General features: G+C 65.8%; 3 protein-coding genes across 3 annotated transcripts; 2 read left to right on the top strand and 1 right to left on the bottom strand.

Moving 5' to 3' along the window:
- Positions 1-120: 120 nt before the first annotated feature.
- CCS (copper chaperone for superoxide dismutase) lies at positions 121-2,717 on the bottom strand. Its single transcript, XM_048289953.1, is given in 9 exon segments — positions 121-265; positions 268-305; positions 389-492; positions 742-819; positions 1,099-1,159; positions 1,259-1,436; positions 1,707-1,856; positions 1,942-2,017; positions 2,641-2,717. Coding segments are annotated over 9 exon segments (822 nt in total). The 5' UTR covers positions 2,677-2,717; the 3' UTR covers positions 121-164.
- Positions 2,718-4,628: 1,911 nt separating this feature from the next.
- Positions 4,629-9,466, top strand: LOC125318986 (RNA-binding protein 4B-like). Its single transcript, XM_048289951.1, is given in 6 exon segments — positions 4,629-5,281; positions 6,850-7,271; positions 8,615-8,994; positions 8,996-9,106; positions 9,108-9,312; positions 9,398-9,466. Coding segments are annotated over 5 exon segments (1,668 nt in total). The 5' UTR covers positions 4,629-4,730; the 3' UTR covers position 9,312; positions 9,398-9,466.
- Positions 9,467-9,822: 356 nt separating this feature from the next.
- Positions 9,823-12,052, top strand: ZNRD2 (zinc ribbon domain containing 2). Its single transcript, XM_048289956.1, is given in 5 exon segments — positions 9,823-10,201; positions 10,504-10,616; positions 10,940-11,018; positions 11,744-11,880; positions 11,882-12,052. Coding segments are annotated over 5 exon segments (516 nt in total). The 5' UTR covers positions 9,823-10,185.
- Positions 12,053-15,688: the final 3,636 nt, after the last annotated feature.

The following is a 15,688-nucleotide window of genomic DNA, read 5'->3' as shown; positions in this document are numbered from 1 at the left end:
TTAGCCCCGCCCATCTCCCATCAAGCCACGCCCCCGCCGCCTCCGCTCCCCTTAGACCACGCCCCCCCCTTAAAGGAGCCGCCGCATTTCGGGGGTCGCCCCCCCCAGACCCGCAGCTGCTGCAGAGCGAGGGGCGTTTATTTGGTCCCGGGGGGGGGAGGCTCCTAGAGGTGGGGGCTGGGGGTCCCCGGGGGGGTCCCGTGGCTCCGGTCGCGCTCCTCCCAGAGGGTGACGCCGTCGCAGGAACAGACGCGTTTGGGGTTCTGAAGAGCCCGGCCGCGCGGGCCACCACGCCACAGGCCAGCCTGGGGACACGGGGGGGTCAGGGGAGGTAACCCCCCAAAGACACACCCCCTAAGCCCCCTCCCCGGAGCCCCCCAGCACTCACCCCGGCCCCGAGTTGCCGGTGACGCGGGACAGCGGGTGCGACCCCCGGCCCAGGTCGTCCTCGCCCTCGGCCACCACCACGGAGCGGCCGATGATGTCCCAGACCTGGGGGGGGGGGGGGGGAATTGGAAGGGTCAGAACCCCCCCAAAGACCCCCCCCACCCCAAATTATGGGGGGCACAGACCCCCCACCCCCCTCCAGGGAATTGGGGTCAGACCCTCCCCGCTCATGGGGCACAGCCTGGACCCCCCCAGTTTGGGGTCAGACCCCCCCCACCGGCCCCGGGGTGCAGCTCTGGGAGGGGAGAACCCCCCAGGACCCCCCCCAGGGCCCCCCCTGGCCCCAATTCCCACCTTCAGCCGCGTGTCCTCAATTCGGAACCGCGCTCGGCCCTCGGCGTCCGCCCAGATGTTGCCCAGGTCCCCGGCGTGCTGGGTGGGGGCAGCGGGGGTCAGGAGCCCCCCAAAATGCACTGAGCTCCCCCCAACCCCACAGGGACCCCCTACTGCCCCCCAAACCCTCCAGACACCCCCATATCCCCCCCCCAAAACCCCTCCCAGCCCCACAAAACCCTCCAGAAATCCCTCAGAGAGCCCCCCCAGACCCCTCATTGCCCCCCCAAACCCCTCCAAGACCCCCCCAAACCCTCTGAAACTTCTCAGAGATCCCCGAAACCCCCCTGTATTCCCCCCAAACTCCCTCCAGCTCACCCTGTGCTGGTCCTGGGGGCCCCCGTGGGTCTCCCCGTCAGGGTCGAAGTGGCCCCCGCAGCTGTTTTGGGGTGGGGGTGGGGAGATGGGACATGGGGGTGAAACTGGGGGTCCCCACTCCCTCCCCCAGCCCCCTCCCCAGCCCCCCCGCCCCCGTTACCTGTTACAGGGGTCCGAGAGGTCCCCGAATTCGTGGATGTGGAGCCCGTGGGGACCAGGGGGGAGCCCGGACACGGCCCCGTCCACGAGGCAGCGGCCGGGTGAGAGCTGCAGGAACCGGACCAGCCCCCGGACCCCCCCGGGACCCCCCAGCGCCGCCACCGCCGCCCCCCCCGGGGGGAGCTGGAGGGGGGGGATGGGGACACGTCAGGGTCCGGCACCCCAAACTCCCCCCCAGCACAAAAACAACCTCAGGGACCCCAAAACTTCCCCCCCAAAACTGATCCTAAATCCCACCCAAGGACACCAAAACCTCCCCCCCAGGACCACCCAAATCCTCTGGGACCCCCCAAATCCCCCAGGACCCTCCCCAAGACAATCCCAAGATCCCCCAAACCCCCCCAAAACACTTCTGTGACCTCCCCCCAACCCCTCCAGGAGCCCCCCAAAGCCCCTCTCACCCTCGGGGGAGCCCCCCATGCCCTTGAGCACGGCCCTGCACCCCGAATTCTCCAGCAGCTCCCGCACTCGCTCGGCCGCCACCGTCGTCTCCACCAGCACCGACTGCTCCTGGGGCCGCAGCTCCAGCAGCTTCACGTCTGGGGGGGCACACGGGGGTGTCGGGGGGTCCCCCCAAAGCTCTGGGGGGTGTCCCCGGGGTCGGGGTGAGGTCGGGGGTCTCACCGGGGGCCGCGTCCAGCGCTGCCCGCACAGGCATCGGCACAGGCCCTGGCAGCTCATCTGCCACCGCGAACTCCAGCTGGGGGCACAACGGGGGGGTCAGCGCCCCCAAAAATGGGCTAAAACGCTCCAAAAATGGGGGTGGGGGAGTGCCGGCACCTCAAAACTGGGGGGGGGGGTGGGGGTAAAAAGGGGGTCAGCGCCTCAAAAATGTGGGGGAAACGGGGGTAAACACAGCAAAAAATGGGGGGGGAAGTGGCGGCGTCTCAAAATTGGGGGGTAAAAAGGGGGTCAGCACCCCGAAAATGGGGGGAAAGGGAGACGTGAAGCCGCAGAAATGCCCTGACAGTGCTGGGGAAGGGATCCCGCAGCCCCAAACCCGCCGCTCATGAGGCTCTGAACCCCCAAACCCGCCCTGCGAAGGCTCCTGCACCCCCCAAAAGTGCTCCCCATGGGATGCAGCACCCCTAAAAGTGCTTTTCACGCCGTCCCGAACCTCCGAACCCCCCCCGGGAAGGGTTCTGCACCCCCAAAAGTGCCGCGGAAAGGATCTGGCACCCCGAGAACTCCCGTGCCCGGAGCTCTGCACCCCCAAACAGCACGTCCTCCGTTCCCCGGCTCCCAGAGCCGCTCCGTGCCCCCTTCCCCGACTCCCCGAGCCCCCGAGCCCCCCGGTCCCCGTCCCGTTCCGGGGGTCCCGACCCGGCAGCTGCTCCCGGCGGCCGCCGGCGACGCCATGGCCGCGGACTCCGGCCCCGGAACCGCCCGCGCGTCACTGCGGCGCGACGGACCCGTTTTGGCGCGGGACCGGATGCGGCCGCACCGCGGGGGAAGGGTTTGGCGGTAGCGCCACTTCCGGCGTTCTGTCGCCATGGCAACGGCGCGGGGGCCGGAAGGGGCCCGAGAGGGGAATTTGGGGGGTTTTGGGGGGATTTTGGGGGTCCGGAAGGGTTTTAGAGCGCTTAGGGCGCTTTTGGGAACGCGGCGGTGGGGAAGGGGAGCACTTTGGGATGCAGTGGGGTTTTGGGGGGTCCCCAAGGGGGTTTTGGGGGTCCCCAGGGGGGCAAAATCGGTTTTCCCATGGGGGGGGGTCCGGGTGCTGCAGGCGTCAGGGGGCTCATCTCGCACACGGGGACACGCTAAGGACCCCCAAAATCCCCCGGGGGAGGGTCCCAAGTGACCCGCACTCCCCCCCACCCCCCAAAACACCGTGGGGCACTGAAGAGTTGAACAAAAGATGTTTATTTGCCCCAAAACGAGCACGGACACGGCTGAAGGACCGAACTGAGGGACCAAAGGGTGGAAATAGGACCCCCCCCAGAGCGATGGACCCCCCCCACCAAGGGTTCGAGCCCCTCCAGAGGCTCAGAGCCCCCCAAAACCAGATACCAGCCCCCCCAAAGGGCTCAGAGCCCCCCAAATCAGGGTTCAAGGCCCCTCCAAAGGGCTCAGAGCCCCCCAAATCAGGGTTCAAGGCCCCCCAAAGGGCTCAGAGCCCCCAAATCAGGGTTCAAAGCCCCCCCAAAGGGCTCAGAGCCCCCCAACTCAGGGTTCAAGGCCCCCCAAAGGGCTCAGAGCCCCCCAAATCAGGGTTCAAGGCCCCCCCAAAGAGCTCAGAGCCCTCCTGAACCACGGGTCAGGACCCCACAGAAAACTCAGGACCCCCCCAAATCACAGCTCACCCCCCACCAAGGCCTCGAAGCCCCCCCACGCCTCAGCCCAGCCCCTCCCGGACCTGCTGCACCACCCTGGCCCCGCACCGCCCGTCCCTCGCGGGACCCCGGCCCGGGCGGGGGCGGCGGCTGCGGGGGGGGCTCGGGGTGTCCCGGGGCGGGCGGGAGCCCCTCGGGGGGCTCGAGGGGGACGCGGCGGCGCAGGGCGATGTTGTGCAGGATGCAGCAGGCCAGGAAGATCTGGCAGACCTTGGGGGGGCTGTACTGGAGCCCCCCGCCCGCCAGGCAGCGGAAGCGGCGGCGCAGCAGCCCCAGCGTGCGGCGCAGGGGGTCGAGGGTCCGCGCGTGCAGCGCGTTGTAGCGCAGCTCGGCCGCGCCCCGCGGGCCCGAGATCGGCGTCAGCAGCCACGGCTTCAGCGGGTACGTGCGGTCCCCTGCGGGCAGAAAGGGTGAGGGGGTGGTAGGGAGAGCACTGGACCACCCCCAGAGCACCAGGGTCACTCCCAGAGAACCAGAGTCACCCCAGAGTCACCCCCAGAGCCCCAGGATCACCCCAGAGCACGAGGGTCACCCCCAGAGCCCCAGGGTCACCCCCAGAGCATGAGGGTCAGCCCAGAGTCACCCCCAGAGCACGAGGGTCACCCCCAGAGCCCCAGGGTCACCCCCAGAGCACCAGGGTCACCCCAGAGTCACCCCCAAACCCCCATGGTAAGCCCAGACCCCCAGGGTCACCCCCATCTTCCCGAGACCCCCCAGAACCCCCTTCACCCTTCCCTCCATGAGCCACACCAGGGCCGAGTTCCTCAGCATCGTCCCCACGCTGAGACATCTGTGGGACCCCCACCAGCACACCCCCAAACCCCCAGGACACCCCCCCCAAACCCCCCTCACCCAGCAGCCAGACCCCCTCCAGCCTGCTGCCCTCCATGAACCCCACCAGGGCCGAGCTCCCCAAACCCCCCTCACCCCCAAACCCCCCTCACCCAGCAGCCAGACCCTCTCCGGCTGAGTCCCCTCCATGAACCCCACCAGGGCCGAGTTCCCCAGGACCACCCCCACCCTGGGACCCCCAAACCCCCCTCACCCAGCAGCCAGACCCCCTCCGGCCTGCTGCCCTCCATGAGCCGCGCCAGGGCCGAGTTCTCGAGGACGGCGGCGTTGGGGCACGACCCCGGGAACTTGGCCACGACGTTGGTGATGGCTCCGTGGCGGTCGCACACCACCTGCATGTTGATGGAGTGGAAGTTGGCGGCGTTGCGGAACATGGGCTCGTTGTCGGCCGGCGCCCGCAGCGCCACGTGCATGGCGCCCACCAAGCCCAGCACCCCGGGCAGCGCCGGGGGGTCGCCGGGGGGCGCGGGCGGCGGCGGAAAGGCGATGTACCGGGGCGCCCGCCGCTGCAGCGCCGCCAGGAACTGCGCCAGGCAGTTGGACATGGCCGACTGGCTGATGCCCGTGCTGAGGCGCGACGCGGTCTGGAAGGAGCCCGAGGCCAGGAAGGCTAAAGCCGAGGTGACTTTGACGGCCACGGGCAGCGCGTGGCTGCGGCCAGTGAGGCTCTGCAGGTCGGCGCCGAGCTCCCGGCACAGAGCGGCGATGGCCGCCCGGTCCAGGCGGCAGCGCCGCAGCGCCTGCTCGTCGCTCAGCTCCAGGAAGGAGCAGCGCACCCGGTAAATGCGCTGCGCCGGGTACGGGCGGCGGCGGCGGCGGCCGCGGCGGGGGCTCGGGGACGGGGATGGGGCGAGGGGAGCGCCCGAGGGTGCGGGGAGGGAGCCTCGGGGTGCGGGTGCGGGGTGCGGGTCGTGGTGCTGGTGCTGAGCCCAGTCCTGATCGCGGTCCCCGTCGTGGTCTTCGTCCCGGTGCCGGTGCTGATCTCGGTCCCAGTCAAGGTCCTGGGCCCGCTCCCGGTCCTGGTCCTGCTCCTCATCGCTGTCCCTATCCCGGTCCCGGTCCCGCTCCTCATCGCTGTCCCGGTGCCGGTGCCGGTGTCGGTCCCGGAGCCGCCGCAGCAGCAGCACCGCGTGGGACATGGCGGGGCGGGGCCAGCGGGAAGGGGCGCGGCAAACAACGGGGCGTGGCTGATGCTGAGGGGCGGGGCCACACCCGGCCGCTCCCGGTGGCTGCGGGACACCGGTGAGAGCGCTAGGTCCTTGTGCCGGTGCGCTCGGTCTCAGTTCCGCGTCCGCTGCCGCTCGGTCCCGGTGGGGACGGGCGGTCGCTGTTCCTTTCCCGGTCGGTGTCGGTGGGGCCGATCGGTCCCGGCCCCTGGCCTGTTCCAGTCGGTCCCGGTGCCGGTGGGGGCGGTCGCTGCCTGTCCCGGTTCCGGTGGGTCCCGCTCGGTGCCGCTCGGTGCCGCTCGGTCCCGCTCGGTGCCGGCCCCCCCGGCTCGGACCCTCCCGGCTCCGCGGCGCCGCCAGGCCACGCCCCTCCCCCGCGCCCCGATTGGCCGGCGCTGCCGTCACGTGCCCCGAAGGCCCCGCCTCTCCCCTCACTTCCGGTGCGCCGCCGCTCCCCATTGGCCGCCGCGAGGGCGGGAGCGCTTTGTGCCTGACGCCGTCCGCGCCGCCACTGGGCGGGGCCTCGCGGAACCTCGGCCAATCGCGTGGCGCCGTCGCGCCGCTCTCCGCCAATCAGCGCGCGGGGAGGGCGTGGCCCCGCGTGAGGCGGCCACCGCCATTTTGTTGCCGTCATCGAGTGCCGGTGCGAGGGGGGGGCGCGGTGAGACTCGGCGGGGCCCGGGGGGGACACGGAGGGCACCGGGACGGGCTGGGGGGGAGCGGGGACGGGGCTGGGGCCCTGCCGTTTGTGGGGAGGGACGGGACGGGTTCCCGCGGCCTCGGGAAGGAGCCGGGAGGGGGCTTCGGAGCCGGGATCTGAGCGGGGTGAGGTCTGGGGGAGAGCTGGGTCCCCCTTCATAGCCTGGGGGCTCACGGAGCACAACCGTGCTCGGGATTTGCCGGGGCCTGAAGCTTTCCCGGCTCTTTGTGAGAAACCCGGGCCCGGGGGAGGGGTCTCCCCTGAGAGGAGTCTCAACCTCAGGGTGCCCTGGGGGGGCACAGCCCCCTCGTCCGATTTTTGGGGTGGGGGCTCCCATCCGGAATCAGCCGGCGGAGGATCTATGAAAGGTGGGGGGAACCTTTCCCATCGCTTTCCCCCCTCCCCGGAGCGGCTCCGACCCTTCAGCGGGGATGGTGTGGGGAGGGTCTCACCGAGCCGCCCCTTCCCTGCCACCTCTCAGGCGGGTCGCGATGGTGAAGCTGTTCATCGGGAACCTGCCGCGGGAGGCGACGGAGCAGGAGATCCGCTCGCTGTTCGAGCAGTACGGGAAGGTGCTGGAGTGCGACATCATCAAGAACTACGGCTTCGTGCACATCGAGGACAAGACGGCGGCCGAGGACGCCATCCGCAACCTGCACCACCACAAGCTGCACGGCGTCTGCATCAACGTGGAGGCCAGCAAGAACAAGAGCAAGGCCTCCACCAAGCTGCACGTGGGCAACATCAGCCCCGCCTGCACCAACCTGGAGCTGCGCGCCAAGTTCGAGGAGTACGGCCCCGTCATCGAGTGCGACATCGTCAAGGACTACGCCTTCGTGCACATGGAGCGGGCCGAGGACGCCGTGGAGGCCATCCGGGGGCTGGACAACACCGAGTTCCAAGGTGAGCTGAGGGCTCGGGGAGCGCCAGGCTGGGAGGGGGCACGGGGAGGTTCTGATGCGGGAGAATTTTGCCCGATTTCGGTGTTACCGGCCGCCCTCAGTGGTTGGCGCTGCGTTCGGAGCCTCTTCTCATCGCGGAGCTCCGGAATTTGGCTCTGGGGAGCCCGTGGTGCCAAGCACTGTCCCTGTGCCCTTGCCTGGCCTGGGGGCACCGCGGCAGCTCCGCGTCGGGGCAGAGCGGCTCCACAGCGCCGGGTTTGTAGAAATTCTGGAGCGTTTGCCCCAAGCCGGTTGGTTCGAGGCACGCCTGGCCCCTGGGGCCTCCCCGCGGGATCGGTGCTGTCCCTGTGCTGCTGGATTTTGGGGGGAAATGGGGCTGGGAGCCAGCACCGTGTCCTGTTGGCTCCCGTTGGCCCCAACGCCTGCCTGGAACCGCCGCTCCCCCGTGGTCTGCGGGCGCTGGTGCCCACCCCGGCGGTTCCTGTCACTACCTGCCCTCAGCAATGCCAGGGGTGGCTCTCAGGGGTCCCCTGGGCCGGTGCCACCTCCTGAGGGCCCTGTGGTGCTGGTGGGGACTCTCGGGGTCCCTGTGCTGTGGTGCTGGTGCCATTTCTGGGGGGTCCCATGGACCACCGGCTGCAGCCCAGGTTTCCCATCACAGCCTCAGCTGTCGTGATCCTTGGAATAATTTAACGTTGGTGCAATAATTAAAGAACTGGAAAACAAAATAACAGCTGCAGTTTGTGCCTCTGACAGGGACCCTGCACAAAGGAGCCCCGGGGCTTTTATCCCTCCAGTCTGTACACAGGAAACTCTGGGCCTTGTCACCTCCTGCTGTGTCCCCAAGTGTCCCTCACCCAGCTGGGCCTCAGGTCCCCAGGCCCTTTGCTGGGCCCCTTCGTGGGCTCTTCCCAGGGAACATCCCACGGTGCCAACGGTGACCCTTGGTGGTCTCACGGTGCCGGGGGTGGCTCTTGGGGGTCCCCGAGGGGTGGTGCAGTGCCTGGGACAGTTCTGGGGGACCCCATGGCGCGATGTCGGTACCGGCTCTGGGGGACCCTGTGGTGCCAGGGGGACTCTGGGGGCTCCCAATGGTGCCAGGGGGACTCTGAGGGGTCCCATGAGAGGTTGCCAGTGCCAAGGCTGGTCCTTGGGGACCCCGCGGTGCAGTGCCAGGCCCGTGTGACCGCACAGTGCCAGTGCAGGGGGCAGCTCTGGGGGTCTCTGTGGCCCGGTGTTGGCGTCGAGTGCAGCTCTGAGGGACCCCGTGGCCCGGTGCCCGAAGCTCTGGGGTCGGGCCAGGCGCGCTGCCGGGGGGTGACGCCGCGTCTCCCTCTCCCCAAGGCAAGCGGATGCGCGTGCAGCTGTCCACCAGCCGGCTGCGGACGGCGCCCGGGATGGGAGACAAGAGCGGCTGCTACCGCTGCGGGAAGGAGGGGCACTGGTCTAAGGAGTGCCCGGTCGATCGCCCGGGGCAAGTGGCGGACTTTGCCGAGGCCTATAATGAGCAGTACGGAGCCGTGCGCACTCCCTACACCGCGGGCTATGGGGAGACCGTGTATTACGATGAGGCCTACGGCGGGATGGCCGACTACTACAAGCGCTACCGCGTCCGCTCCTACGCCACGGCCTCGGCGTACGACGCCTACGCGGAGCAGACCATGGCCCAGTACTCCCAGTACGCCCAGTACTCCCAGGTCCAGTCCTCGGCCATGGCCGCCACCAACGGCCATGGCCGGCCGCATCCCCACCACCTTAGACGCGTACGACCGAGCGCTGCTGCCCACCCCGGGCGCGGCGGCCGCCGTCGCCGCCGCCGCCGCCACCGCCGCGGCCCGCCGCCGCGTCCTCCACGTATTACACCCGGGACAGGAGCCCCCTGCGCCGCACGGCCGCCGCGGCCAGCACCGTCGGAGAGGCGTACACGTACGAGCGTGGGCAGCTGTCGCCCGTCTCCTCGGTGGCCCGGGCGTCCCTCTACGACATGCAGCGCTTCGAGCGGGATCCCTACGGGGAGCGGGCGCGCTATTCCGCCTTCTGAGGTGAGCGTTGGCAGCGCCGGGAGCTCGGCCCGGGCCTCACCGCGCTGCCGGCGCCCGGTAACGGCCTTTCCCCCCCCGCCCCCAGGATCGCCGCGGACCCCCCGGGACTTGCCGCCGTTGCCGTGGCCCCGCAGCCCCCCGGACGCCGCCGCCGCGTCAGGTCAGACGTGCCCCGGGTCGCCATCGCCGCCGCCGCCGCGTCCCCTCCCCGTCACCGGGACCCCCCGTCCCGCCAGAGCCGCCGGAGCCGCCGCGTCCCAGCGCCCGCGTTGTCCCCGTGGCCGGGTGTCCCCGAGTGTCCCCGAGTGTCCCCCGGTGTCCCCGGGTGTCCCCGTGGCCCCCCCCAGCCCCCCTCACCTCTCTGCTCTCTTCCAGGTGCGGCGGCCTCGGACGGAGCCGTGTCCCCCCCCCGCCTCAGCCCCCCCCTTTTTGTACGGGGCTTCCTCCGAGTGCCCCCGGCCGCCCTGCCCGGGCGGGGCCTCACGGCTCCATTTTCCTGCAGAATAAACGTTTTCACCGAATTTCCGTGCCCGGCTCCTCCTGGGGCGGGGTCTGCGGTGGGCGTGGCCAACCCTGGCCAATCAGAGCGCAGCGCCGGTGACGTGTTTAAAAACCCGCGCGGAATATGCAAATCTCTGCAGGGGGCGGGGCGCATGCAAAGTGGGGTCTCAAGCGGCCAATTAAATTGCCGGATGGATGGCGGGGTTATGCAAATTTACCCCGCAAGGTGGGGACTCGACCCCACTTTCCTCACGGACCGTGGGAACCTTTTTGGCGCCCGGAACTTATTTCCCGAGCTCGCGTCACTGTTTCTGCCCGGAGTTATTGGGGTTGTGACATCACTTCCGCCGCGACGCCGTCTCCGGAGCGACCATGGCGCTGAACGGGGGTGAGGAACGGCCGGGACCCCCCGAGCCCAGGATCCCCCCCGGGACCCCCCCCCACCAACGGGAACCCCCCCCTGCAACTCCCACCCGCGACCGGGACCGCCCCCCAGCACTGAGCACCTTCCCCGGGACCCCCCCGCCCACCACCGGCACCTTCCCGGGATCCCCTCCCCGGCCCTCCCCCCTCCAGAGACCGCGGAACCACCGATCTCCCTTGGGGGAACCCCCCCGTTCCCGTGTCCGTTCACCGGGACCCTTCCCGGGACCCCCCGTTTTGTAACCGGGCCCCCCCGGTGCCCCCCAGGCGCGGACGAGGCGGAGGCGCGGCGGGAGCGGCAGGACCGGGCGAGCCGGGCCATGGGGGGGCTGCTGCTGCGGGGCTACCGAATGCTGGGGAGCGCCTGCCCCCGCTGCGGGGTGAGCGGGGCGAGGGGACACCCCGGGACCCCCCCGGGACCCCCCCGGGATCCTCGGGAACGGGGAGGGGTCGGGAACGGGGGAGGGGGAGGGGGAAGGAGCTGGGAGCCCCCGGGATTGGGAATGGGGGTGCGACCCCCCCCGGGAACTTGGGGGGGGCGGGAAATGGGAGAGGGAGACGCCAAGGGGGGGGGGTGGGATGGGGGGGAATTTGGGGAGGGGGGTCCCAGCCCATCGTGACCCCCCCGGGCCCCACCGGGAGAATTTGGGGAGGGGGTCCCAGCCCATCGTGACCCCCCCGTGCCTCCCCCGCCCCCCCCCAGACGATTCTGCTGCAGGACAAGGAGCAGCGGCTGCTCTGTGTGACCTGCCAGGACCCGGAGGGGCCCGGGGGGGGGCACGGTACGGCCGGGGGGGGCTCAGCGGGAATTGGGGAGGGGGCGGGAGCTGGAAATGGGGGCTGGGGGAGGGAGGGAGCTGGAAATGGGGCTGGGGGGCTGGAAATGGGGCTGGGGGAGGGGGGAGGAGCCTGAAATGGGGCTGGGAGCGGGGCTGGAAATGGGGCTGGGGGGGCTGGAATTGGGGCTGGGGGAGGGGGCTGGAAATTGGGCTGGAAATGGGGCTGGTGGGAGCTGGAAATGGGGGGTAGAGGGGAGCTGGAAATGGGGCTGGAAATGGACTGGGGGGGGCTGGAAATGGACTGGGGGGGCTGGAATTGGGGCTGGGGGAGGGGGCTGGAGCTGGAAATGGGGCTGGGGGGGGGTCTGGAATTGGGGCTGAGGGAGGGGGCTGGAAATGGGGCTGGAAATGGACTGGGGGGGTCTGGAATTGGGGCTGGGAGAGGGGGCTGGAAATGGGGCTGGGGGAGGGGGGAGGAGCTGGAAATGGGGCTGGGGGCGGGCTGGAATTGGGGCTGGGGGGGTCTGGAATTGGGGCTGGGGGAGGGGGGCTGGAAATTGGTGGGGAGGGGAGGTCTGGGCATGGGAGATTTGGGAGAGGGAGGGGCGGGGAATTTGAGCGCTCTGGGGGAGGGATTTGGGGAGGGGGCTCAGGATTTGGGGGGGGGGGTGTCCTCCCCCCTCTCCCCTCTCACTCCCCCCCCCTTTCTCTCCCTCCCCCTCCCCCAGCCGCGGGCCCCTCCCCCCGCCCCCCGGCCCGAGCACTGCGAGGGGGCGGCCGCGGCTTTTCGGGGCGCTGCCCCCGGACCCCCCGGACCCCCCGGACCCCCCGAATCCCCCGGGGGGGGCGCGGTGGGGGCGGCGCGGGCGGCGCTGCTGCAGAAGCTGCTCTGGGCCGCGCAGGAGCTGCCCCGGACGGCGTCGCTCGAGGCCAGCGCGCAGCTCTGCGGGCTCGTGCGGGCCTGCGCCGACGCCCTGGGGGGGCTGCAGGCCCTGGACCCCCCCCCCGGCACGGCCCAGCCCCCCCCGAAACCCTGAGACCCCTCCCCTCCCCCCATCCCCGGAGCTGCTCCGGAATCTCCTCTGGATCCCAACCCCCCCCCCCCCCCCCCCCATAAACGCTGCCCCTGGGGGCCCCCCCGGAACGCGTGCGGAGGCTTTATTTGGGGGGGGGGTGGGGGGCTTTTGGGGTGTTTGGGGAGGGGGTTGGGGTGTTTGAGGGGGATTTTGGGGGGGCTTTGGGGTATTTGGGGACGTTTGGGGAGGTTTTGGGGTGTTTGAGGGGGGTTTTGGGAGGGGTTTGGGGTGTCTGGGGAGGGGGTTGGGGTGTTTGAGGGTGGGTTTGGGGGAGTTTGGGGTATTTGGGGAGTTTGGGGAGGGGGTTGGGGGGGGATGGGGAGGTTTTGGGGTGTTTGACGGGGGTTTGGGGAGGGGTTTGGGGTATTTGGGGACGTTTGGGGAGGTTTTGGGGTGTTTGAGGGGGGGTTTGGGGGGGTTTTGGGGTGTTTGGGGAGGGGGTTGGGGAGTTTGGGGGGGTTGGGGGGGATGGGGAGGTTTTGGGGTGTTTGAGGGGGGTTTTGGGGGGCTTTGGGGTATTTGGGGTGTTTGGGGAGGGGGTTGGGGTGTTTGAGGGGGATTTTGGGGAGGTTTTGGGGGAATTTGGGTGTTTGGGGGGGTTTGGGGGCTTTTGGGGTGTCTAGGGAGGGGGTTGGGGTGTTTGAGAGTGGGTTTGGGGAGGTTTTGGGGTGTTTGAGGGGGTTTTGGGGGGCTTTGGGGTATTTGGGATGTTTGGGGAGGGCATTGGGGAGTTTGAGGGGGATTTTGGGAGGGGTTTGGGGTATTTGGGGACCTTTGGGGGGGCGGTTGGGGCTTTTGGGGTATTTGGGGAGGGGTTGGGGTGTTTGAGGGGGGTTTGGGGAGGTTTTGGGGGAATTTGGGTATTTGGGGACGTTGGGGGGGGTTGGGGGCTTTTGGGTGTTTGGGGAGGGGGTTGAGGTGTTTGAGGGGGGGATGGGGAGGTTTTGGGGTGGTTTGGGGGGTTTGTGGGATGTTTGGGGGGTTGAGGGGGATTTGGGGTTTTGAGGGGCTTTTGGGGGTGTTTGGAGAGGTTTTTGCGATGTTTGGGGGCGGGTTTTGGGGTGTTTTGGGGAGGTTTTTGGGTGTTTGGGGAGGGTTTTGGGGTGTTTGTGGAGGTTTTTGGGTGTTTGGGGGGGTTTTGGGGTGTTTCGGGGGGTTCTGGGACCCCGAAAATGGGGATAAAAGAGAGATTTGAGATGCGAAGGGTTCGGTGTCGAAGGGCTGGGAGTGAAAAAGGCGCGAGGAGGAAAGAAATTGGATGTAAAAAACATTGATATAAAAAAATGGGATAGAAAAGAAGTAAAAAGAATTGGATATAAACAAAAATCGTTGTAAAAGAATGCGATATAAAAAATCTGGATGTAAAAAAATTGGATATAAAAAACTGGGCTATTAACAAAAAAATTCAGTAGACAAAAATTGGATATAAGAAAAAATGAGATAGAGAAAAATCGGATATCTAAAAAAATTGGATATATAAAGAATTGGATATAAAAACTCTAAAAAATAAAGAAAAACCCCCCCCTGATATAAAAAATTGGATATGAAAAAATTGGATGTATAAAATATGATATGAAAGAATTGGATATAAAAAAATGGAATTTAAAAAATTGGGTTAAAAAAATTGGATAGAAAAAAATTTGGGCAAAAAAATCGGAATTAATTTAAGAAATTTGGAATTTAAAAAAATTGGATCTAAAAAGAAATTGGATATGAAAAAAATTGGATAAAAACAATTGGATAGAAAAAAAATCGGGCAAAAAAAATCTGAATTAACTTTAAAAATTTGGACTTTAACAAAATTGGATCCAAAAAGAAATTGGATATGAAAAAAATTGGATAGAAAAAGAATTGGGTAAAAAGAAGTGGAATTAATTTAAAAATTTGGAATTATAAAAATTGGATCTAAAAAAAAATTGGACATAAAAAAATCGATAAAAAACAATTGGATAGAAAAAAAATTGGGTAAAAATAATTGGAATTAATTTCAAAATTTGGAATTATAGAAACTGCATCTAAAAAAAATTGGACATAAAAAATCGATAAAAAACAATTGGATCTTTAAAAAATTGGCAAAAAAATTGGAATGAATTTAAAAAATTTGGACTTTAAAAAAATTAGTCCTAAAAGAAATTGGCAAAAAAATTGCAATTCATTAAAAAAATTTGGAATTTAAATAACCGGCTCTAAAAAGAAATGGGGCGTAAAAAAATCGGCAAAAAAAAAAAATTGAATTATAAAAATTTCAAACCAAAACTGATATAGAAAAATCGGAGATGAAGAAGACTGGATAGAAAAAAAAAAAAAAGGGTCCAAAAAAAATCGGAATTAATTTTAAAAATTGAAATTTAAAAAATTGGGGGGGGGGCATCACCCCTCCCCCCGCACCCCCTCCCTCCCCCCCCCCCTCCGGGGGGGGGGGGGAGGGAGGGGTGCGGGGGGAGGGGTGTAGAGCGTCCCCTCCCCCCTCTCTCCAATTTCCCCCGGGGTGGGGGGGACGGGGGGGGGACATGTCGGGATTTTTTTGGGGGGGGGGGGTCCATGGGGAGCGTTTGGAAGCGGCTGCAGCGCGCGGGGAAACGCGCGGCCAAAAGTTCGCTTCGAGGCCACCTTGGAGGAGCTGCTGCTCGAGGGGGGGGGTGGATGGTGAGTGACCCCCCCCCCCGACCCCTAAAACCCCCCCCCAAAATCTGTGAGATCCCCCCTAAAATCCCACCCGAAATCCGTGCGATCCTCCTTAAAATCCCCCCCGAAATCCGTGTGATCCCCCCTAAAACCCCCCCCAAAATCCGTGCGATCCCACTAAAAACCGCCCCCAAAATCCGTGCGATCCCCCCCAAAATCCCCGCGATCCCCCTAAATCCCCCCCCAAAATCCGTGTGATCCCCCTTAAAACCCATCCCCCCCAAACCCCCCCAAAATCCCCCCCAAAATCCGTGCGATCCCCCCCTAAATCCCCCCCCAAAATCCGTGCGATCCCCCCTAAAACCCCCCCAAAATCCGTGCGATCCCCCCTAAAACCCCCCCAAAATCCGTGCGATCCCCCCCAAAACTCCCCCCAAAATCCGTGCGATCCCCCCCCAAATCCCCCCCGAAATCCGTGCAATCCCCCCCAAAATCCGTGCGATCCCCCCTAAACCCCCCCCCAAAATCCGTGAGATGTCCCCCAAATCCCCCCTAAAATCCCCCCCAAAATCCGTGCGATCCCCCCCAACATCCCCGCGATCCCCCTAAATCCCCCCCCAAAATCCGTGTGATCCCCCTTAAAACCCATCCCCCCAAAACCTCCCCAAAATCCCCCCCAAAATCCGTGCGATCCCCCCTAAAATCCCCCCCGAAATCCGTGAGATCCCCCCCTAAAACCCCCCCAAAATCCGTGCGATCCCCCTAAAATCCCCCCCAAAACCCGTGCGATCCCCCCTAACCCCCCCCAAAATCCGTGCGATCCCCCCTAAAGCCCCCCCAAAATCCGTGCGATCCCCCCTAAAATACCACCCAAAATCCGTGAGATGTCCCCAAATCCCCCCCCCCCAAAATCCGTGCGATCCCCCCTAAAATCCCCGCGATCCCCCTAAATCCCCCCCCAAAATCCGTGCG

Source organism: Corvus hawaiiensis, chromosome 34 (assembly GCF_020740725.1).
Source record: "Corvus hawaiiensis isolate bCorHaw1 chromosome 34, bCorHaw1.pri.cur, whole genome shotgun sequence".
NCBI lineage: Eukaryota > Metazoa > Chordata > Aves > Passeriformes > Corvidae > Corvus > Corvus hawaiiensis.
The sequence above is the reverse complement of the archived record's forward strand: the minus strand, read 5'-3'. Positions and strand labels throughout refer to the sequence as shown.